The sequence below is a fragment of the Meleagris gallopavo genome, chromosome 5 (genome assembly GCF_905368555.1).
Source record: "Meleagris gallopavo chromosome 5, MGAL_WU_HG_1.1, whole genome shotgun sequence".
NCBI lineage: Eukaryota > Metazoa > Chordata > Aves > Galliformes > Phasianidae > Meleagris > Meleagris gallopavo.
Window position 1 is genome coordinate 34157650 of NC_139408.1, and position 24453 is coordinate 34182102.

Below are 24453 nucleotides of genomic sequence, written 5' to 3' on the forward strand. Positions count from 1 at the left end.
AAAGGACAGTCTGTCATATTCAGAAAATGAAAAAGCCAAATTACATTTGGCATTAAACAGTAGGAATTGTTCTGCAGCCAATTTTCATTTGAAATGCTGATTTTTTTTTTTTTTTTATATAATAAGTAATTCAAAGAACTTCAAGAAAACTGGTGTTTGTTTTCAAGTCACTTTAGGGCTATTTTGATGAAACATTGAAGATATCTTAGGTCTTTGCTTACACATGTTTGGTGTCTTTAATACAGGAGACGTTCCACTGCAAGTTAACATTCGGGAGACCTGTGATTCAGGGCAGCCTGTTGTGATCTCACAGCCTCAAAGTGATGCCGTAAGTCTTTTAGCACTGTGCTAAAAGTAAAAATCAAAAACAAAACAAAACAACAAGAACAAAGTAAAAAATTGGATGGAGATTGCTTCTTGTTTTTACTGTTTGAAAACAAATGAGTGCCTGAATGTAACTGAGAAAGTTGTGTCATTAAGTAATTTTGGCCCTTATGTTTCCTAGTTTTTTGAAATGCTGATCGTGGGTTTTGCTTGTGTGCATGTGTTTTTGCTTGATTCAGAATAGCAATGATTTGATTCAGGATCTGGTATGCTAAGAGGAGGAAGGTCAATGTCAAGCCACATGAGACCATGCAGTTAATGGAGATCCTCTAAAACTGTCAGTTGAGCCTTTTGTAGCGGAGCCTGGAAACTGTTGAAGGATCCCATCAAAAAATGTTTGAAGCAAAATCTGCGTATTGTCAGTACCTGGGTTATTTTCAGCACGAACTGGAAGAATTTGGACAAGAGGAAATGGATTTTTCTGTGCATTTACCATAACATTTTATTGCCAAAGGAAAATGTGAGTTGTTGAGATGGTGGCAGTCAAATGTGCAAGTCTCTGAGGAAAAGCAGTTGTGCATATAAGATTTCATTAACACTTGGAGGATTTTTTTCTGTCCCCTCTGCTGGAGTTTGTTTGCTATGCTCTGTAGGGCAGGATGTTATCTGCCATATTGTGTAGGCACAGTGTATTGAATGATGCAGCCTTACTATTGTAGGCTGCTTAGATGTTACCTTTAAAAAAAATAATAATAATAATAATGAGAATAGATGCTAGAATCAGCTATAGATAAGGTAGAAAGTATCAGTAATGTATTCTTTTTAATACAATGATTGCTAGGTACAGACTGAAATAACTTTTCCTGCCCATTCTTTTGAAATAATGATGGGGAATAATCCAGTATTGTTAATGTACCAATGCAACTTACATTGCAGCACATTTTTTTTAAAATTGGATAGAGCAACAGCACTACAGCATGCCTGTTTCTAATTGAATGCAATAATTCTGCTAGTCTTCGACAAGACCTTTGCTGATTGTTTGTGGAATAACGTAGTGGTCTTCATTCTAGATTCTTGTGAAAAGGAATTGTTTCAACCAATACTGTAGTTTCTATCTGGGAATTCTGATCAGAAGTGCTAAGGTTTTCAATAGATGTATAGCTCAGGTCAAAGTTCATGCAGAGCAGTTAAGCATACCAATATGGAACACTCACAGTTTCTGAAATCTGTATTAACCAAGAGTCTGTAGCCTGCAGGAGTCTGAGCTTATATACATATATGCAGGACAGCATTCTGAAAATTAAGAAAGACAAGAGTCTGTAGGGTTGCCATCTGTTCCTTCTTGGACTGTTCTTGGTAATGAAAGGAGGGGTTATAAGCACCATTTGTGGCAATTAAGTTAAATATGGAGTGGAATAAAGATTGACAAATATGTGTGACTCTGGGGAAAACTTTTAATATTCTTCTCTGCCATTGTGTCTGTGAGATAATCATTCTCCTCAGAGAGTGAGCTTGATTTTTTTTTTTTTTTGAGATAACTAATCTTCACAGTACGAAAAAAAAATCCCTTTATCACTGGTTTGCTTCTCGTAATAAAGACAGAGAAAGTGATTTTTGTTCTCTTATATTTTAAAAGAAAAATGAAATTCTTAGCATATACCTGATGGTGGGAGAGGACTTATAAGGTCAGATTCTAATCTTTAATGCATGACACCCATCACCATGTTTCTCAAATAAACTAAAATTGTGGCTATTCGGGCATGAACAATTGTAGTTATTCAGACAGAGAACAATGTGCTCTGAGCTGCTGAAATTATCTCTGCACTTGTCCCTTAAATTTAATTTTTGTATACAAAATTCTCTTGTCTTTGCTAGAACACACTTAAAAATGAAATACAGGCTCACAGAACTGAAATAATATCTAGTTAAGTCAGACAGTGGGGGATAAGGATGATGACTGACTTCTCAGAAGCCCAGCATGTTATCATATCTTTTAAGTTCTGTCAAGAATAAAGGATGTTTTTAAAATGCTAGCTAGTACTTATTTTTTTTTTTTTTTTTTGCTAACATACCTCTGGGTTCACCTTGTCGCTGATGTGTAAAAGCATAGTGTTCAATTTCCACTAGGGTTTTAAATTGTATGAGCAAACTTGTTTAGATTATTTATTTTGAAGCTTCATTTGCTTAGATGCAGTTAGAGGAATAAAACTGCTTTTATACAAAAGTGGCAAGGAAATTAGTAACAACCAAAATAACTCTTTCAGAAGAAATAAAATTACTTGTAAAATAGTGGATGTTTCAGTTTTGAAACTTCTCCCTCAAAATCAACAGGATAGATAAGATTCATTTTGCTAGAGCTTGAGTCCCCAAGTGGTAATGTCCTCAAGGAGAAATACAGGATGTTAGCAAATTCATTTTGCTGTTGGTATAACATTATCCACACTAATGTGTCTGTCAGCTTAGTTGTTTAAATTATGGCTTTTTTTTTTTAAGCAGACTTTATTGGCAAAACTTTTTTATCTGCTGTAGAAATGTGCTGTGAAAATTGAATATTGCTGTACTTGCATATTAGCCTAAATAATAGAGGCTAATCTAACAGAAAGGTGGCAGACAGCAGCAATTGTTAGTGATCTAAGATCCTCTACAAGGAGTTTATCATTTCTTAAATCAATAGCGAGGACTTGCCAGGCCCTTCTGGAGGTAATGGAGAGTTTTGGGAACGTTTACTTCCTCTCTTAGTTGTGGAGGCGGATTGGCTGGATAGGACTTTGCTGTTTGCTCGTCCAAACATATAGGAGTCTCTGGACAGAGCTAGCAGAGCTAGTTTAAAAAAATAATAATAATAAAATAAAAATCGAGAACACTGTTAAACTGGGAAACATAGAATAGGGAAAACAAAAGAATAATCACTGAAGCCAGGTGGAAATCATTAATGCTCAAATGTGAGAGAACCTACTAAGGATTGCAAATAGAAACCAACAGAAAATGGGTTGAAAATGGGTTTGAAATTGGCAAGTGAAAGGACTAGAGGCACAGTGAGAGATAAACATGATTATTTCCACTGGAGTTACTCTTCCACCAAACTAATTGTTAAAAATGTCTGTTGAACTCCCCATCAACAATGGGAAAAACCTAAGTAGGGGTTTCTAAAAGCTTTTCCATCTGTGAGCAAAAAAACTCAAGGAGATTTGGGGTGGTTGTCTTGTGAGCACATCCAGTCTGAAACTTTTGGGTATCTCACAGCCTCAATGGCACAGTGGATTTGCTCATGCCTTGCCAGAAGAGGCAGGCTAACTGTGACCATCAGGTATCAAACTGCCACTTCTCCCAATGTCAACAAGCAACTAAAGAATTCAAAGTATGTTTCCTATAGCAGCGTAACCATTCACCATTTAAAAACTAGAGTGTATTGGTTAAATAGACGTTTCAGGGAGGAGATGCGCTGAAGAACTGAGATAAGTAGGAAATGTAGTCTCTCATCTTGGCTTAGGAATGAGGTGATTTAAAATAAATAAATAAATAAATGATTGTAGAGAGGTGATACACCTCTGAGATTCAAGAGGGATGTTTTTAAGACAGCAAAGAAGGCGTGATAGACTGAAATTTATATTTCACCTTCCATTACAAAAGAGATCGTAAGCTCTCATGGCAGAAAGTATAGAAGATGAGTACATTTGGTCAATCGGCTCTTTAGTGTTTTCATGCCACAAATTGTTACAGAAAACATCTGGAATCTATTAAGGAAAAGATACTCTGAATTCAGCCTCATAAAGTCAAGTCGAGTGCATTGGGAAAGTATGGGAAAATAAGAGGGAGCAAATTCCATTAATTTGCTAGGATGCTGCTAGGATTTCCAAACCCCAGACTGATCAGCCTTTTGGAGACATGTGCAAACTTGCTTGCAGTTTGGTGAGGAATTTGGCTTGGGTAGAAAATAAAAAAAACTTGTTCTGGACTAAGGAAACTAGGACTTATTCCTGGAAAACATGCTTGTGATAAAGACCAGTGTATGATAGAAGAAACAGGGTTCTTATTGTCTAGTTCAAACTTAACTATGTGAAATGTGTTCAGCCCCCTTGAAAATGTACGTATTGGTGAAAGAATTTGAGGCCAGTAAGTAGCACAGAGCTCTGTAACGGGAGGGAAGAAGCCCAGTCAGGTGGAAGGAAGGGGCACTAGGCTTCAGCAGTCAAATAAATTAGGAATGTTACAGACTTGAGTTTGATATTATCCAAGGGGACAGTTGAAAATTATATTCATAAAGACTTCTGTAGAATTCTTTGCAAGGATGAAGTGTGAGTAGAGTAAAAATGTACCATGCTTAAAGCTTTGCAGCAAGTAGTTGGAAAAAAAATTGAAATAATGGTAGCAAATTATGTTTGCTGTTGTTTAGCTGTCATCAGTGATTTCATTTGAAGACAGATCTGTCCAGGGCATGATATCTTTTAGAAAAGCAAGCCCTGAACACTGCTTGATATGATACATACTATGCCTTACCACCATTCAGGCTAACTCTGAATAATCACAGTAACATTTGGTGTATGTAGGTTTGAATCCTTCATTCAGGTAATGTATCATCAGACCTTCATTTTTACATTCTGCTGAAGAAAGTGCTGAGTGTTAGGATAGTGTGTTTGAAGGATGATACTGTATTGCATTTGAATTGCACTATTCTACTTAACAGTGTTTTCTAGGCAGGATGTTTTTTTGTTATACATAAAGGCATTTGAGTAATGTATGTGTGTAATGGCACCTTGAGGCTAGCAGTGCTTCACAGCTGAGGCTCCATCAAAGGAAGGCTTAGCTTTTGGAATTGCTAATATATAAATAGGATTAACAGGAGATTTCCATGTCCCATGAATACTATGGCTTTTTTTTTCTTAATCAGGAAACATCTACTTTATTTAACCCATCTCCTACATTGTAGTTGTAATTTATGGGTTAACTTTCATATTTTCAATAAGTCCCCTTTCTGGGCTTCATTGCAGTTTGGTAGAAGTTGCCAGTTCATCAAAAGAAGAATCTTATCATAGAGAACTGCCAAGAGGAAGACATAATGGAAAAGATTCTAGGCTTCTTGTAGCAATCAAATTTCTTTGAGTGTTATAAACTTTTTGTCTGAAGTGAAAACTCATTTAAAGCTGTGCTTATTGTTATGCTTTTAGTGTCTCCTGCACTGACTGTGGTAAAACAGAGAGATATCAGTAGGCATCTCCAGGCACGCTGGAGTTTGGAGTTGTGTCGAAGTCAAGTAATTTCCATGAAAACGAAAACTAAAAGATCTTACAGAACTGAAAACATGGATTGTGATTGAATAAAGAGAGAGATGCATTTTGTTTTTTTTCAGTAAGATATAATCAAGCGTTGTCATCATATAGACATTAGCCAAGTCTAGTATTTATCTTTATAATGGCCGCTATCTCATTAGATGCTTGTTGCCTAAGGTTGCAACAAGCAATGATTTTTTTAGCAATGATTATAGTACAAGACCCTGACAGCTCAGCTGTGCAGATTAAAATATTTGTATTCTTCTTTGTAGCTATAGTTGCATTCACTGTTCCAAACAGTCAGTGCTTGCACAGATTTTCCTTTGGATTGCTGACTTAGACAAAGCATCTTAATAGTCTTGGAATCCTTTAATAGAATTTAGAAAGATGTTGCTATTTGGATTTGTGCTCTTTGGTGTCCTTGGCCCGCAAACAAGTCATGCGATCAGTATATTTTTTTTCTGGGTTGCTGGCATCCACTGGTTTGGGAGAAGATGAATGCGATACTAGCTAGCTCTTTCCTGTTTTAGTTTTATTGATGGTATAAGTTCTATTCTGTGATTGTGTGGCCTTTGCACTAAACACTGTGAACTGTTCACAGCATGAGATCTGTACTTCAGTGAAAATGAACTGCAAGGCAAATTAGCAGGTCATGCCAAGCCAATCCATGGAAACAACAGAGTCAGCTATAAGCTGCTAGGTGATTTTGCAGTTTCCTTAGGAGTGATGCATACATACTTCATAGATAAGATTTTCAAGAATTAAATACCTAAAAGGAATTTCAGTATAACTGAAAGGCTTACATTTCTGTAGGTTTACTATAGAGCTTAATCAGATAGAAGCAATAAAAAGATAACTTGCATTTTAATTCTACTACGTGTCTATTATTCCATGACAGAGTAATGAATTGGGACATTCTGATTACATAGGCAAAGTAGGACTCTTCAGTCCTTTTCCAGACAAAGTTCATTACAAGTTCTCCAATTCCTACCCCAAGATCTATGCTATCTTTAGTTACTTCATCCAGTGCGCCCTCTCAGTCCTAAGAAGTTCTGTCATCTAAGGAATGCTATGGTCTTTTCTGACAGTGTTTGTACAAGTCTTTGAGAGGTGAATAGTCTCAAGTGATCATTATCAACTCTTTTAACTCATTGACATTACTTTCTGTCTCTACCTCTACTCTTGCTGGTGCTGCTTTCAGGCCCAACCTCTTCGACATTTGTAACAAAGGAACCTGGTCCACTTTTAGAGCATCGATCTTCTGTGTGCCTCTTGATGCTCTCAAGGAGGAAGAATGTTTAGCTTCCAACAAATTTGTGTTTCTATTAAGTATCAACTGTTTGTCAGCAAAAAAAAAAAAGATTCAAAAAGCTTATAAACTATTTCTTTAGAGCTTCCAAACTGTAAATGGAAGAACTGTCATGTGAACTTCACCTTTAGCCTATAAAAATGAAAATGGTTGTCAGCGCTGACTAAGAACTCTTCTCTTTTGTCTTGCCAACCAAAAAGGAAATAAAAATCCTCCTGTTTTTTTTTTTTTTTTTTTTTTTTTTTGCTGCAATCTATCTTCTTTTGCTTAGTAGTGATAGAGTAAATAGTGGAACCAGGCTCTATTATTTGTGTACAGATGCTGCATTAAATAGATTGTGAGTAGGATGAAAGGCTCAATATATACAGAGTTGTGTTTATTTAACAAGAGGTGTACTGATGATTAATGTGATTCCCTCTAGACCTTTTCTGTACATTGATGTATGCTACTGCTAGTAGACAGGTCCTCACTTATAGTTGAGTGACTTGTTCAAAGGCTTGAAACTGTTGATTTAGTCAAAGATGGATTACTGGTGGAGTCCTTGTAGCAAAATGTGTGAGAGGCTTTTCTAGTCAGCGCATCAAGTAGCTACTGGGGGAGGGGAGGAGCTTATAAAACAAAACAAAAAATAAAAATAAAAAAGCAACCCAAAAAACAATGCTGATAATAGGAGTTGGTAATAATAGCATGCTGGTTTGCAAAGGGTTGAGACAAGAGACTCCTGTTACTGCATGGCAGATCAGATAAATGGCAAGTGCAATTTGGCGTACATAAATATGATGTTATTGCCCAGATACTTGTGAACATTGTTTGGGAGAGAGGAAAATCTGGTTTATTCAGATCTTAAAATAGGGTAGTGTTTAAGGAATCTGATCTCCGAAGAATGTTACCTGGTTGCTACCTGGATGGTTATGGAAGTCCTTGTCCATGGTGTCTTCATCTGGAGCAAATGACCCTCCCTGAACCAGTTTAGTTTGACTTTAGTTGTTGATCTACATGACTGCTCCAGCATATGCATGACCTGTTGCTGTTGACTAACTTGAACTGTATGCTAAACATCTACTATTTTCCTTCTTTTTTTTTCAAGTTGATCTGATGATCCAAATTGATCCATTACCCTGTTTATGCAAACTTCTAGCTGGGGAGGAGCAAGACCACACAGAGCTGCACGTTGCTCGTTGACACAGCTGCACTACCCAACACACTGCAGTTATACCTATAGGACCACTTTGAATTACACAGTTGTAACTTAAGTTCTTGCCACAAATTTATGTATACAGGAGAAAATATTGTTTTACATAAGCAGTAACGAGCTCTCAATTAGAGGGATAAACACCTTGAAATTATAGCAGTTCTATGAAGAAGTCAGCTTAATGCTCAGTAGTGCTACAGTCAGGAGTGCAAAGCATCATAAGATAGATACTAAATTGACTTTTCTTAATTTCTTATGCATAGACATACCACTCAGGAGATTCCTGAGTCACAAATGGGTGGAGGGCTGCAGAGAATCCTGGGGAAGTATCCTTCATATGTTCATTCTAGTGTTATTCTTCTGTAGGCTCCTGTCATTAGCCACTGTTGGAGGAAGACTGCTGGGTTGAGATTTGATCTGAACCTTTGTAGCTGTGCTGATGTCTACAGAATTGGAAGGATCTATTTTTTATCTTGACCAGCCTTTTAAATTTCTTATTATTGTTCTTAGCTCTGTCAGCCTTTGCTCTGGCTGATATTTTTTGCTTTCACTGTTCATTTTCTACTTAAAATTTTTAACCTGTTGTGAATTATCATTTAACAAGGGCAAACCTTTTGCTGGTATTTTCTGTACTCTGGAATAAAAGCTTTTTTATTCTGTTCTTCATAAACTACAGCCCAATGTTTACTCTCATGTCGCACTTGAAAATTTTCTTCTAATTTTTTCAAGTAGATTCTGTTGTGATCACTGGTCCCTGGGTATTTATTCTATCATAATGTGGTCCATAATAATAATATCGTAAGATTTCAGGTGCATTCTTATTTAAGCTAACATAAGTACTTCTTCAATATTTTATTTTGTTTGTAAGTGACTGAAATTTCCACTCTTATTTTCTAGTGAAGTACCCTACAAATACCCACAGCTGTTACTTCACAGGTGACCAGGTAGACCTGAATGATTTATTGCAGAAATGGAAGGAAAGATAAGTCTGGGGAATGTAGCAGAATCGAACAGCAGATGTTAAAATGACCAAATACTTACACCACTTCAGTTTTAGCTGCAGTATTGTCTCCATTGTGCAATATCTGTTCCATGCTTCTTAAGACATCTATTATATATAAATCTTTGTGAGATCCTATAGGTTCGAACAGCATAACTCTCTTGGGAATAATCATGGGGCTTTTTTTGTTTTTTTTCCCCTCTGGAATGAATTGGTATGAAATAGCCACGAGGAGGTATAGGTTGTTTTTAAGCATGTATAATATTCCTAGATTAAATGAAGACATAGTAGCTATTTTTTTAAAATTGGTGCCATTTAACCATGAATAATTGACTACTTATGACAGTATAATTCACTTTTAGATGTTTTGTCAATTTACTAAGGGATGTAAAAGCTACTCTGAAACAAGAGCCATCCTATCCATGATACAAAAGGCTGAGCAAAATTCAATTCTTCAGACTCCCTCATAAAGAATCTTCAGTTATCTGTGTGTTGCCTGGGTTTAGCACTGCTTTATAAGTGTAGATACGCAGCTTAATGGTTTTAAAGAAGCCTCTGACACATAGTTTGTGTGAGTCCTAACTATGTAGGTCATTATAGTGTAAGCCTGTGGAGAAAATAAACATGAATGGTACCAGTCTTCTGAAGGCATTCTAACCGTAATCATCATTTAATTAGAACCATGATTTTAATCTCTTTAATAGTCAATATTAATATTCAGAGTTGGTTACAAGAATGAAAAAAAAAAAAACCTCCTTACACTGAATTTCAGAATAGGAAGTAGTACTTTTTTGGCCATATGTCAGAATCTCTTAGAGTTCTTATTTAAAATAAGTCTTAGCTTTGTCCTTGTGTAGCTAGAGGATATGAAGCTGAGCACAGGCTTAAATCACGTGAGTAACAAATGTAGATTGCTCACTGGACTTTGATATAGCCACTTGCATGAGAAACTCGTGTGTCCAGAGCAATTCAAGATTAAGGCCTTCAGTTGCTCTGCTGTGGTCATAATGCATTTGATGTGTTCTGTTATCTGCAAGTAGATGGTGCATGCATTCCTTACAAACTCCAGAATTATTTGATTTAGTATGAAGAGTATCAGAGTCTGAGAGTGGCGGAAAAGAAAACTGACAGGTGAGGAGCAAAGCTTGGAAGAGAAAGCATGCAGGGTTGCCTGTAAAAAGTGGCTGTTATTGTGCTTAGGCAGCTGGTGCTCATGGTGTGAGCAGGATGCAGACCTTTTCTTCCTGCCCCTCAGGCTCTAACCTTATGTATTTGTCAGCTGATTTGCTATATTAAAGGCCCATCAGGACCCAGATCTAAATCATAGAGCCAAATATGAGGGGCTTATAATGCAAGCTTATTTGAGAAGGTGAAGAATTGCCGTGGTTGCTGTCTAACAAAGTGGAAACAGGCTGAATAGCAGGAGAATCTTTTCTTTTCCTAGGCAAACATGATGTACCAGCTGGAAATTGAGGCATGACAAATTCAAATTACAGATAAGGTGTTCATTTTAACAGTGGAAGTAATCTCTGAAGAGCATACATGGTAAATATGTATATGCATACAGTACTATTTCACATGAAAATCTTTATTTCAAGATCAGAGACCTTTCTAGAACAAATATTCGATTTCATCTATCAGTTTGTTGAGTTTGATAAAGAATTAACTGTGTTTAATTTTTGTAGTTTATGCTTACGTAGTTAAAGCTTAAGTAGTGTCTTTTTATATACATCTTCTGGCAGCAGGTTTATGAATATTTGATGTTAGATTATGTCTAAGCTGTGCCATTTTTGTCAGAGGTTGAATTTGGGTCACTTCTCATAGTCTTGCAGCTTTGGTTTCTGCCCTCTGACTTAGAGCATCTTACTTCATGTCTCAGTTTGGTGTGAAAGTGAGCTTTTTTTTTTTTTTTTGATACCTGTTCCAGTCTCTTGGAAATATGTCTTTTTTTTTTTAAGTGCATAATGAATTGATTATCTTAATTTTTTTTATTGGAATGCCATTATTTTCTCTGATTCTGTCTCAATCCTGTGTACAGTGTATCTCTCTGAGAGGTGAGGGATGTTTATAACTAGTAGGGGGCTCTAGTCCCACTAGTCCTTCCTTCTCAGTGCCTCACCTCCTGAAAATTTGATTGTCTGCTGCAGAAGGCAGATTGTTAAGTCAAATTGTATTCTAAAAATAATACTGAAGTTTCATTTACTCTGATATTTAAATAATTCTTGTACTTATTTTATGTATTAATATAAAAATATATAATATTAATATATATATTAATATTATATATATAATATATATATAATAGTATATTACGTATTTTATGTTGAAGAAAACTATAATTTTTTTAAACACAAAACTAGCTGAGTAGAACACACTTTGTGCGTGAAAAAGCATATGCGTAAAAAGACATAACGTATTGTTTTATATTGAAAAGTTCTGAATACATGTTTTTGTTTTTACAGGCTAAAGCATATCTAAAGATAGCTGTGGAAATAGTAAGACGACTGCCAGCACCTGCAGCTTGAACAGTTTGTCACAAACTTACCAATGAAGTAAACTTTTGATGTGACTAGTGCAAGAGCCCTGCTGCTTAATGGTGTGGACACTTTTTTTTTTTTTCCAAAGAGCTTCTCTAGGAGTTAATTTATCACAGTTCAAGTTACAATTATGATACTTACTTGTTTTCAAATCATTATTTGGCCGTGCCCAAATGGATTAAATTATGCAGAAGATGATAGATGATATTTAACTGCTGGATTGTAACATTATCAAGCAAGAAGGGACAAAGTACATCTTTCAGATAGATGTGCCCTGTTTTAAGGTCAAGGATGGAAAACAGCCTGTCCAGCCAAGCAGAATGATGAGAAGTATGCCAAGATGTAAGTCCTGCTTAAGAAATGACATTTGCAATGCCATAATTTCTGTAGATTTTGGTTCAGCTTTTCACTTGCTTAACTACCAAAATGACCGTAACCTTTGCAAAACCTTAAGTAGGAAATTCAGTTATGTAACTGCAGTACATTTTTGCTCCTTAGGAAAAAAAAAATACACTTATACTATGATTATAATGGAACCAATTAATTTGTTATTAGATAATGTTCAATCATGAAGTAATTCAGTTTACTGGATAATGGATTACATGACCCTAGGCTCATTTCCTGACTGCCTTACAATATAATAGACTCATAGGGGACACAAGGTAACTGAAGTCTTTGTGGAAAACTCCAGAGCTTGATTTGCCAGGGGATGTAAGCAATCAAGATAAATTAAATTCGTGAATGCATATTTCTTTTGCAATGCAGCAACTTAGAATTTAAGTGTAAAGATAAAATTTTAAAGAAGAGAAGACTTTGGTCTTCAAACTGCATGGCCCTTTTGGTTTTGTTACCTTACTGCTTCTGTGATATTTATTCTTGTGTTGTTGTGTTCAAGTAAAAGAATATGCTGTCACGGAATGAGTTTCTGTCTATAATTAGATGTTTGAGTTGGCATTTGGGCCTTTTCATCTATTCAGTATTAAGTATACGCATCCTAAACATAAATCTTAACTACACTGGGAGATTCTCCCACTAAGGAATTCTGTGTGCTATTAAATTCTGTGGGACACAGAATCTCCCTGTAATACAAATAATTATTCATGCGTTTTTCATTAGTTAATTTTCCTTACTGAAGCTCTAGAAGATGGAGGAGGAAAAAAAAAAAAAAAGTATCCATTTACATAAGGAACGTTAAATAGTATGTACCTAGAATTTACATTGGTGAGAGGGGCATAAATTCTGGGTTAAATTTCAGGCTTAATTGAATTTGGAAGCATGTACATGATGTGCTTCAAAACTTAGTTTGCTTATTTAGTTATTTCAAGTCAATCTTGACACGTGTAATTGAGCTGCCTCTCCTGTGCCTTCCTTTTTGAGGTCTTGTACCAGTGTTTTATTTTTCTGTTGCATGTTATCCTGGACCTTTAGAACTGAAACAAATACTCAGACCCTTTCAGTTGTTGACTGTATTTTACTGAAATAAAAGGTGGCTCAATGTTCTGCTCTTTATTCCATTGGTAACATCATTCCTTTACATTTTCTCTGTGCATTATTTACTTGTGTTTTACCTGTTGTAGTATGTACATCTATAATAATAGTGTGATGGTTTTGGTGTAGTACAGTCATTTAAGAAAAAGAAGTGGGATTTCTGATTTTTTTAGCAAAAGACTGTTATCCTATGAAATTTGCAAAAAGGTTTGTGAATGCCTCTGACGTGCAGTTCATATTGAGAGTGGGTGAACAATGAGCATATCTATACTTCTACTAATTTTTACTTTTCCTCCTTTTGATGAATTACTGTCTTTGCTGTGTTAAAACTGTTACCTGTGGAACTGTGTTTAATTCATTTTTATTACAGATGGAAGTAATGATTACATATTTTCAGTTTCTAAACCAGTCTGAAAATTCATATTTAATAAATATTTTTGTGGAAGATTTGGACAACTAGCAGGTGAAAGCTGATTTATTGATTTTTTTTTTTTTTTTTTTTTAACTTATCAGTCATTTAAAATATATATAATTGCATAAAGGACCATCAGAGTAGGTGGGACACCTTAGCGTTTTAAGGATTATAGTGGTCAAACCAAATTTAAAATGGGGACATAATTGTGTTACCTTTCCTTTTCTCTTGAGCAAGAAGCACATTTTCCAGTCCTCTTCCTGCAAAAGATCTGAAGGGAATAGACACCATGTGTATTGGGACTTAATGTTACAGAAGCACACGTTTATTTTTTTTTTTAATTCTAGAATACATTGTTAACTAACTAGTAATAACTTCAAGTCAGTGCATGAGAATTGAAATGTTAGATCATAAAATCACTGATATTGGTTATTGGTTGGCAGTTGGATCAGTCAGGCTGAGCAGGAGGCACTGGCATTTAACCATACATTTATAAATAAGATCACATACTTGACATACAGTGTTGTTTGCTCTTTCCAGCTTTAATGTTTTACTTTCATCTGTCTTATATTTCCTAGTGTACCACTGTAGTTTTTTGTGAAGGTGCTAATCCTAACGATAGGTCTCATCTCTCCTGAACTGCAGGGTCAGATGCTCTTTGCTCAGGAGCAGTGGAAGACTTCTTGCAGAATTACCATGATCATAGGTTAGCAGCACGTAATAACTGATGGTGGTTGTGCTGTAAGTTGCAATTACAGACAGCAGCATCTCGCCAGGCGAAGGAGGCGTGTGGACAGAGGGACAGAGGCTACCCCATGCCATCTCCTGTGTGTGCTGAGGGCACTGCTGCTGGATTGCCTTGCAAAGCTGCTCTATCCATGTGAGCTGCTGCAGTTCCTTCTGTCCTCTTTGGCATGCTGCTGTTCGGGTCATGAGCACAGCTGTGCTTGTGGGCAACTCCTGCTGTTCCTTGGTGAGAAGCACACTGTGTCTTAACACACTGTGTTTCCTGGCTTTCAGCAGTCTCAATTTTGCTGAAGTTGAAGCTCAAAGCAGGTATGAAATTGTGTCTGTTGATGAAATATTTTGTTATAAAATTTCTACGGCTACATTCTGATTTTTTCAAACTGGTAAGCCACTTAAGACTGTGGTTTGTGCATTCCTGCAGATGTTAAATTTCTCTTTACAATAGCAGCGACACTTTAATTGTTCTTTGAAGCTGTGAGAGGAAAGTAGTCTACAAATCAATTTTTTCTCTACTAATTCAATTAGACTTTAAACTACAGCACTTTTTGGTTGCTCTGATTGGTGATCATGGAAATGAAGCGGCTCATTTCAGTGTATCAACAACAACAAAAGTAATTCTGAACTTGCTTCAAATGAGACTGAGTTGGACTTAGTACAGCAGACAGATCCCTCCACAGTGTCCTTCCCTTTGTGGGAATGGTTCTCATCTGGGCCTGTGCCAGCTCTCTTTAGTCCTTGTGATTCTGCTGGAGCCATTGAAGTGGGCTGTTGGCGTGCTGGTCAGCTGTGCTCTGGTGGTTACTGGGCCCCACAGTGCATGCTGAGGGCTGCAGCCAAGGCGGGGAAGAAAGGGAGGTAGTGCTAGTGAGAATATCTCCAGGTTCCTCGAAGACTCTGCCTTAATAACACCCAACTTGCTGGTGCTGGGGAGAATCAGCAGGAGAATGACAACAAAGGAAAAGCCTTCTGTTGCTTAGGTGAAAGATTAAAGAACTGTGAGCGACTCTTGGGACTGCAGAATTGTATTTGCAAAGGCCCCTGTGATTCTGTGCAATGAGATGAAGGGGATTTAGGTGCCCCAGCTGTGCAGAGCCACTGCAGTAGCAACCACAGCCCTGAGATTGGCATGTGAGCTCTGTACCTGAATATCCAGGACACTCCTTTAACAAGGGGAGCCAGGCTCTGTTCCTGTCTTTCTCTTTATTGGTGTGGGTAATGTCTCCATGCCTGCATCTTCACAAGGACAGCAGTGAAGGCACAAAGACCTGTCCTGGGTCTGAGAAGATGCAAATCTGCACCCCCTACACTTAGAGTAATTTCTCAGCTTAGTCTTCAGTAAGGACAAGCAAGGAGCATTTGCTGCTTCTCCTTATAAAGCCGTGTTGCTTATAAAAGGAATAAGTAGCATAGTCCTAATTGCAGGAAGTGTTTTTAGCCTAATGATTTGAGCTGGACTTTGATCCTTGCCTGTAGTGTTTTTGATGACTTTTACCAAATGAGTGTCTGAATAACATGTTTGATGGGTAGGAGAAGTCTGCTGTGGCGGCTCACAGGCTGAAGGAAAGATGGTACAACTGCTCTGGAGTTTGGTACCTGAGTGCCAGACGAGTATCTCACAGCCCCATCTGGGCCCATATTGTCATTATCCTTATTTAGCAGAAATCGATCTTGATGGAGATGCTTAGGCAGAACAGTTCCGCTTAAGGAGCGTGACAGTAAGATGGATCTGAATAGCTGATTTAATTTCAGAACTGACTTACAATAACAGGAGTTATTCCTTATGATGATTATTATTTTTTGTTATGGCAGCATAGCAGCCAGGGCACCAGTATGTCAGCCCATATATCAGCAGAAGAAAAAAAAATCATTCAAAAAGTAGCTTTCAGCTAAGACTTATCTTTTATGTGGATTCTGTTTTACATTATAAAGATATTAAGTCTGAAAATAATGTGTATATATAAAGATTGTATTTTTCCATTATCTTGACACATTCAGTGAGGCTTTCTTTTTGGCAAAAAAGAGGACAGGCAGAGCTTGTTATTCCTTATTCACCTATTGCTCTGCTTCTCTGTTTATATGAGTTTGGATTTGAGTACCCACTTTAATCTATGTAAATAAATGGCTTCTCCCAGGGTGTATGTGAGCCTTCGAACAAGCTGGTGGGGAGAACATCTGTTGTGCTTTAATCTTGTTTTGAGGACTTACAAATTTATTTGAAGTGCTTTCACTCACACCAGTGGGATTTTATAAAACTTGTGTTATTTCCTGTGGTCCAGAGGTTGTTTCGTCTTTTCCAAGAGAAAGACAGAAGACTTCTCACATTTGCCTCCCCCATGAGCGCTTCCTGTTACTACATGAGGGCTGTTTTAAGAATACAACCTTCTGATAACTTCTTGTCTGAAACATGTTTATTTTTAATGATTTTTTGATGGTACTAGAGCACTTTTCCCTTCAAAGGGTTTCTTTTTTCAAATGATATTGAGGAAATGCTCTAGCAGTTTTAAAGCCCAGTTTGGCTGCTATTTGGTTGAAATAAAATGTGAGAAGTTTATTAAGGCAAGCTTGTGTGCTGTTCTTCCAGTGTGTAAATATTACAAATATTTTTATAAAACTGCTAAAGTAAACAAAAGTTGAAGAGTCTGAACGTTTCCTGCTCCACAAGGAGCATTCTGGAGGTGATGTGAGACCTGACTGTGGGGTGGTGGAACAGGGGGGGATGAATTTGTGTTATCTGCTGGATCAGGAAGTGTCTGCCTGCTGCTTTCTAGAGGAGAAATTTCCATATAAACAGGCTTTTGTCTCTGATACCTTGAGGCCTCTAGTTAGTTTCATTCAAGACTGAATCAGGGAGGATTTGGGTTTGCACCACTTCCTGTTGCTGGATAATAGGACTCAATGGCCATTTCAGAGAGTTACTTTTTAAAACAAGCATTAAAAGGCTGGGAAAATGTGCCTCCTAAGCATCTAGGCTTTGAAAACCTAGTCTAACAAACCCACATTTATTCGTGAGTGCCAGCACTACTGGCATCTCTTTTGTAATGCTATAATATCCCAAGCTTTTAGAAAGCCTGTGGATTTGTTGCTTGTTTGCACTTTTTAATAAATGTGTGTTTAATACATTTCTTATATAACATTGATAGTGCTGCTTCACTACTACTGCTACTTAATTTCTCTGCATAATAAAGCTCTTACTTCGAAAGCGGATTTCCTTGCCTTTTGGTAGGTAACACATCTAGAAATTATTATTCTAGAGAAAGAGGCGATACTGCTCTTGGATGCTGAATGTCATCCTTCATTTTGGGTTGGTGTAGAAAACTAATCTCTGTCTCTATGAATGTTCTTATGTTTGTTACCCTGATGGGAAATAAATCTTCAATAATACAAAATGAAACTGCTGATAAAAATGTCTTCTAATTATAAAGAGCTGGTAGTTCATGAAGTTTGGAAAAAAAATACACACTAGAGATATTTATTTTAAAGTATTTCTATTTTTATACTTTTTAAGTACAGCTTTTAAGCCAACCTGTAGAGTAATAAGGACATTTGGGCAAACTCTGCTATGGAAATGGATTATTTTCCACAGGCTGAAAAGTTTTGCTCTTCTCACACAGGATAATGACTCACACAGGTTAAGTATTGCTCAACGTCAGTATTTGTGTACATAATGCTGCAAATGAATCTGCAGTAGCAGATGAGAGGAGGGAAAGCAATGAAGTACCAGCCTTTGCCTGGAATGACCTCAGTGCCAGGAAGAAAGAGGAGTTTGGTACAGCAAAACTACAAGCAGAATTACACCTTCGGTGAAAGCAGGTGAGTCAGGGCAGAATAGAGGATATCTAAGTAGTTTGTAAACTGGAATGGTGTATGAGAGGAAATAAAACATTTATACTGATAGAAATAAAATTGGAACATGCCTGTTCTGCTTTGATGGAATTGTTCACATACGAAGTGTATGACTAGGGATGTCTGGCATCACAGAGACGTATTGATCTTGGTGCTTCAGAAATGAGGAGGGTCAGAAGGGTCAGATCACTGCAGTCCATCAGGAGTCCTGATCCATGACACCGTTTCTTCATAGTAGAGAGGTTACAGGAATGTATATTTACAAGAGAACTCCTTAAAAAGCAAACAAACAGCAGCAGTTGCCACAGAATGTTACTTGAGAAAATAGGCTAAAATAAATTAACCTGAAGTTTCATCAATTCCAATCCTTTTTTGTCAGTCAGCATTATACAGATTGTTTCATGTTTCCTTTTTCAGCACTTTACTGGTGCTGGTTGGTAAGATGAAAATAAATGGGTCTATGTATAGGGGCTACAAGGGGGGAAATTGGTGTTTTGAGGTGAGATTACAGAATTTTCTTCAAAACAAAATGAGGAACAGTGTGGTGGTTCTGTATTTTCTGTTTTGATTTGGAGAACTATAGTAAGAAAGGATGCCTGTCATTTTGAATAGTTTGATGGAACTCTGCTTGCCAGTAGCTAGTCATATATTGACCATAAGAACATAGCCCTTAAAAAGCTCTGGGCTTTTGTCTTTATGAATGGCATATTAACCTTATCTTCCTTGGCATGAGAGCAATATCAAACTGGTTTCTAAGATGTGAAAGGCATTTGAGAAGCGTGGGAGTTTATTGTCACAGCAATGGTAAGTGAAGCTCTATTGAATTCAGGTTTTCAATGCTGTAGGAGCCTGTAGCACTGAAATAGTGCCACGGAAGTTTTCACCTCCTAGGTGGATTCCAGGTTGTCTGTGACTTGATAAGGAGAAAAGTCACACCCTGAACGGGGGCAGCATTAAACCTTTAGACTCCGTGTTCTCATTTCCCTCACACAGGAAATGACTCACTGAAATATTTATTCTCCACATTATGATCTGTGCTGCCCAGGGAAACAGGAATCTATTTACTTTATAATGTATCAGTGTATCTTATCAGTCTGTACAGTATCTGGGAGCCAGAGTTGGCACTGGCCACCATTTATTACTGGCTGGGGTTTGCTGTCTAGGAGCCCAGTTGCTATGTGTGATACTTAGGAATGATGATCTCTAATTGCACCCGACCACACCTGACCGTTGTGGACTAGGGCTGCTGCTTGGATTTGCTCTCCAGCTGATTAATGCTGCATTATTTGTAGGCCATGCCTGACCCTTCACATCTGAAGTTACTGCAGGTCACGAGAATTGCATCTGTGAGGGGACGCCAGGAATGACCCTTTAGCAACCTTCACTGTGTAATTCAGTGCTTTGGGATGTGCTCAGGCACAGTGAGGGACATGGAAATGGCAGAGCTTTCAGGAAACCTGCCTGCTTTCCCTTGAAGGACTTATGAGGGCCTTGGGACACCCAGGTAGTTGCAGGGCGATAACACGGTATGAGGAGGTGGTCTTCTATGTTGCTAGAACGTGAAACTGATAGGGAAGGAAACCAGGAGCCTCAGTTGTAATGCCCTTCTTACAAGGAAGGACAGTCGCTATTGTGAATTAGTGTTTTAAGGCACGCTGATTAGATGAACTGTATCTTTACCATTTGTATTGTTGTAATTATGAAAAGATGAGTGGGATTCCTGTGCACGACATCAATACCTATGCTGTATATTGTTCTTCAGTCAGATTGAATATGTCCTGATATTTTAGCATCAACATACTCTGGTTGTCTGTTTGCAGACTCTCTACTAATAATATTAGTGGTATTGTTGACTGCATGACTTTGTAAAATAGATAATTATTTCCCTCTGTGTGTGTGTGTGTGTATACATATATATTTAATACCTCACCCTGCTTTCACCTATGTATGCACCTCTATATATATATCTCCTGCTTTTTCGATTGGGTCTCTACTACTACTACAAAAAATGGAATAGATATATGATTTCTTTATTTTATGTTTTTAAAGTTTTAATTTCTATTGTGTGCTAGTCAAACAATACTTATAGCAAAAATGGAACATGTTTCTGATATGCATCTATTCTCCAAGTTCTTTTGAAAGAGGATGTCATTCGTAATAAAAACTTTTAAAGATGGCATTCATATGTTAAACCAAGAAACAAAATGAGGAAAACTATTGATAATACAGTTCTGTAGTTTCTGATGGGGCATATTGAATGCCTGTTTTCTGTACCATGCACTCGCTAGCTGAGAACCACTGAAATAAAGAAAGAGGAAAAAATATAACTTGGCATCCATGGAAGCAGGGAAGTGGTCAACATAAATGTGGAGAGAGTGATTTATTGTTTGCCTTAGAGCGGAGAGCCAGTAAGAAGCTGACATTTTGAAGCTGTAAGAGTGGTGATCTCACTGCAAATTAGAAATGTTATGACTTTTAAACTCTGCTGTAAATAGGAATTAATTTTACTCCTGTGATGTGTTGCGGAGAACCTGATCACAGTTGCTGTAGGTGGCCAGTTACTGCTTGACGAGTCAGGCAGCAGTGAAGCTTCCTAGCAATTAATGTCTTCCTCTTTGAGAGGATTATTACAATTTGGCCAAGACCTATTTATTGGCATTAAAGTGCATACAAACGATTTTATTCAACAGCTGCAATCACTTTAAAGCCTTTTCCTGAATGTTGACCTCCAGAAATTTTGTCCCATAAGACATCTGTGACGTTAATTTGACTAATTGACTGACCTCCAATTTGAGGGGCATGCTTTGCATATGTGTGGGGGAGGCACAGATTGTGAGGCTGCCCTGATTGACCATCTCACGCAGGAGCCCTCTGCCAGACACGCTTCAGACTGTGCTTCCGAAAGGAGTTTTGAGCATTGGTGTTCTTTTAATGAGCTAGTGGTAGATAGTCTTGTGAAGCAGTGATTCCACTAGAGCAGAAATCCCATCGTAGCTAATTCATTGTGAAACGTGTTTTAACTGCTCATTACCAGTGTTTGTCATTATGTTTATTTCAGCTGTTGTTTTGATGTAAGCACAGTCAAGTGATCTGACAACAGCAGAAAATCACACTGCTTTTGGAGTGTTAGATGCAGCTTAGTGTATTTGCAGCAATTAGTAGTCACCTGCAGTCTGTCATCTGTTTCTGGGGGACTGCCCTCCTTGCAGACCTATCCAGATTTCAGCAGAACAGCACTATTTGCTGTGGTATTTCAATTGGGCAGTGCTCTTAACTTGCCCGGTTTCTTGCAAAGTGAGCGTGGCATAGGGCTTCTCTGTTTTGAGCCCCCAGCAAGTTGCTGACTTACTGCAGTCTGCTGCAGTCCTTCTGACAGCAGTACAAAGGATGCCCCTCTGGACTGCAAAACGCTTTTGTAAATGTTGGAGCATGGATATAAATCCTGGTCCAAGCCCCTTCCATGCAGTACAGGGGCTCAAAACCTAAATCTTTCTGGAGAGAAAATCAGACCCATTAATTCACTGTGAGGACTACAAAAGGGTTGTTACAGGAAGTAGATGCTTTTCCTAATGTGCCACCCAGCTGGGAAAATTTCCCATACCAGAGCTGCTTGGGAGATAAAGCAGGCTGTCAGCCCTGGGCTTGGTTATGGGCTGTGCAGGAGCACCTCGTCTCCTGTAACCCGGAATAAGGGTACGACCCATCCCAGTGGCTTTGTAACGGGATTGCGTCCTTTCATTCTCTGTACGTACTGAAGCAAGTTCAAGTGTTGCTGATCCTTTTCACATCCTGGCCTATATGGCCTGCGTGTTCCTTGGGATCAGTTAGAAAGAGATACAGGGAAGATGTAGGAGAGGAAAATGGTGACAGTTTCCAAAGGGTTTTTTGTCAGTGTCAGAGTAAAGTCATTGTGCTAAACTTTCCAGCAGCTCTGCAGGAACGTTTTTGCAGCATTATGACTACTATTTCCTAGACCTTTTGCTCCATCATTGAAGTTATTTATTTCTTTAAGTGGCTGTAGAAGAGTGGAACAACACGTAGCTATTTATCTCATGGTTATCTAATTATCTTTGATATTAGTTAAGAGGATTAAAAACTCAGATCTTATTTGTTAGAAATGTGCTGAATTGTTTCTTTGTAACTCATCACAGGTCAACTGCCTCTGAAGAGTCAGGTGAGAAAAATGAACATTTACCTCCCTTTCTTCTGTAAAAATTGCCCCTTCCAGAAGCCAGTGACTTGCTTCTCACTGAATTTCTTTTGACTTTCATCATTTAGAAAGTAAAACTTCCCCACTTCTTACTTTTCTTTCTTTAAATGACTCAATTACTCAACAGGGAACATTGAAGCAGGTCTTATTAGTTCCAAATAGCAGGAGGCTTTGGAGCCAGCAGCAACATTTAGGTAGAGACTTCAGAATGTGCTAATCCAAGTAGCATATTCATTTGAGGTAGACTCCATTATTCTTTACCAGAAAATACCCATTTTTCTTGGTTGTCTTAATGAAAATACCAAGAACCTTAAGTTCCGTGTAAGTTTCATTCTTAATGCTGGCCCATGCAATATGTTTGAACAAGCTGTTTTAAAAAAAAATATACATTTATTTATTCAAAATATGTAGATATTTATCAAAATAGAATTGGTAGCAATTAGGCTGTGATTTTTCAAAACAGTGTATTGCAACTATTTTGTAAGAACAGTTATTCTCAATTCCAGTATGTTGTCATTGGTCATGTTAAAATTATTTGTTTCCTGTTATGTGCCTGAGTTTGAAATGCTATGACAAAAATAAATAGGTGTGCAAGAGCTTCATCTCTTTTGCTAAATATTTAATGATAGGATATATACCTGATATATTTGCTTCTAAATCAAACTGTAATTGATTGTGTCAGTTTTTGTAACATTCTGTTCTAAAAGCATACAATTTATATTTCAGGACATGCTGTAACTTACATTTGTAATGTTATTTTGGTCTAGTTGATGCTAATACTGAGGTTTTGAAAATAGAAAGAGGAGCAATCCTACCTCCTCATCATCCCTTTTTAGAGTGCAGTTGGTGTGGCTGGGTGAAATAGCTCATGGGTAAGAAATCTGCCTTGTAACCTCCATTCCTGTGGTCCTGTTCTGAGATGGCTTGATCAAGTGTCCCTGGAGTCTTCTCCTGCTATCTGCAAAACAAATAGATTTGTCACAAATGTTAACAGCAGAGGCAAGAAAGATTCTCAATATGTCATGGTAGATGTCATTTGAGAAATCCACTTTATGTTATATTGCTAAAATAAAATGCAAAGAGATGGCATAGATCACAGCTTGGATTAGGTAGCTGTTGCCAGGAGGAAAATTGGGCTACAGCCCAATTTTGTAATATTACAAAAACATACAGAAGGAATGGAATGATTTCATTCTCTAATACAACCACCTTAAACTACAGTTAGTACAAAGATCCCATTTTCATTTGCATACACAATATTTGATGCTTGCATACCTGGAAGGTATAATATTTCTGCAGAAAGTACCCATGCGCTCGCATTTGGCATACTAAAGAATACTTGCTCCAGGGAACAAATATCTGAAGAGATGTAAACCTTTCTCTACAAAAGGATGTACTCTGTGCTATCAGAACTATTCAGAAGCTTTTATGCTGCAGATTCCTCTGTGCCTATAATTTCAGCATCCTTATACAAGGACACAACACTTGGCACGTTTATGTATGTGTTGTGCCTAACACTACTGCCTCTAAAACTGGTATGCTTTGGCGTTTACTTTGCATACATATCTGGCTGTAAATATCCATGGAAAATGCCAGTGACTGAGCACTGCTGGCGCTCCTGCCTACACCGCGTGCAGTGGAAGTTGGTGGTGTGCTTTGTGCTCCCTTTTGGTAACCATGAGTTGTTTGTTCTGTGGAACAAGTTGTACTTAGTAAAGAGCAGTAAGATAAGCGATATCTTCTTCAGCTGTTGTGCTAAAATAACCAAATGAAAGCCCTGCCTCAACACTTCAGAGGAATTTGATTTTTCCTGTTCCTTTAGTTAGGAGCACAGTTCTTCTCTCCTCATTGCCATTCTGACGGGAGCTGCTTATCTGATTGATCTCTGTTACTCTTTCTGTTATACCAGAGACAACAAAAGGAGGAAAAAGGTTGAGATTTAAAATGGCTTTTACAGAACAATTAAAATACTCTATTAAAAATAGTATTATCTAGACAGCTTAATCCAATATAAATATGACGCATGTAAAAATGGAAATGCTTTTTTATAGAAGCTTGCAACCAGTTGATTCAGAAAACAGTGAGTGGACATCCCTTCTGAAGAGGAAAGGTCCTCTTGAGCGT

General features: G+C 37.6%; 1 protein-coding gene and 1 long non-coding RNA gene across 3 annotated transcripts in view; one reads left to right on the forward strand and one right to left on the reverse strand.

Annotated features, from left to right (window-relative positions):
* Nucleotides 1–13576, forward strand: part of NUBPL (NUBP iron-sulfur cluster assembly factor, mitochondrial) — an 82375-nt gene extending 68799 nt beyond the window's left edge. Inside the window, exons 10-12 of one of the 2 annotated variants that reach the window (XR_014883621.1) lie at nt 246–328; nt 10537–10637; nt 11555–13576. Coding sequence is in view for 1 of the 2 variants with exons in the window: in XM_010711664.4 (XP_010709966.2) it covers nt 246–328; nt 11555–11617 (146 nt within the window). In the remaining variant the exon portion in view is untranslated. The remainder of the gene's footprint in view (nt 1–245; nt 329–10536; nt 10638–11554) is intronic. The other variant, XM_010711664.4, reaches the window with a different exon arrangement.
* A 3964-nt stretch (nt 13577–17540) lies between these two features.
* Nucleotides 17541–23894, reverse strand: LOC146544310 (uncharacterized). Its single transcript, XR_014883622.1, has 3 exons — nt 23605–23894; nt 23145–23287; nt 17541–18392 (listed from the first exon to the last, which is right to left on the reverse strand). It is a non-coding gene; the product is annotated as an uncharacterized LOC146544310 (long non-coding RNA).
* Between the last annotated feature and the right edge of the window lie 559 nt (nt 23895–24453).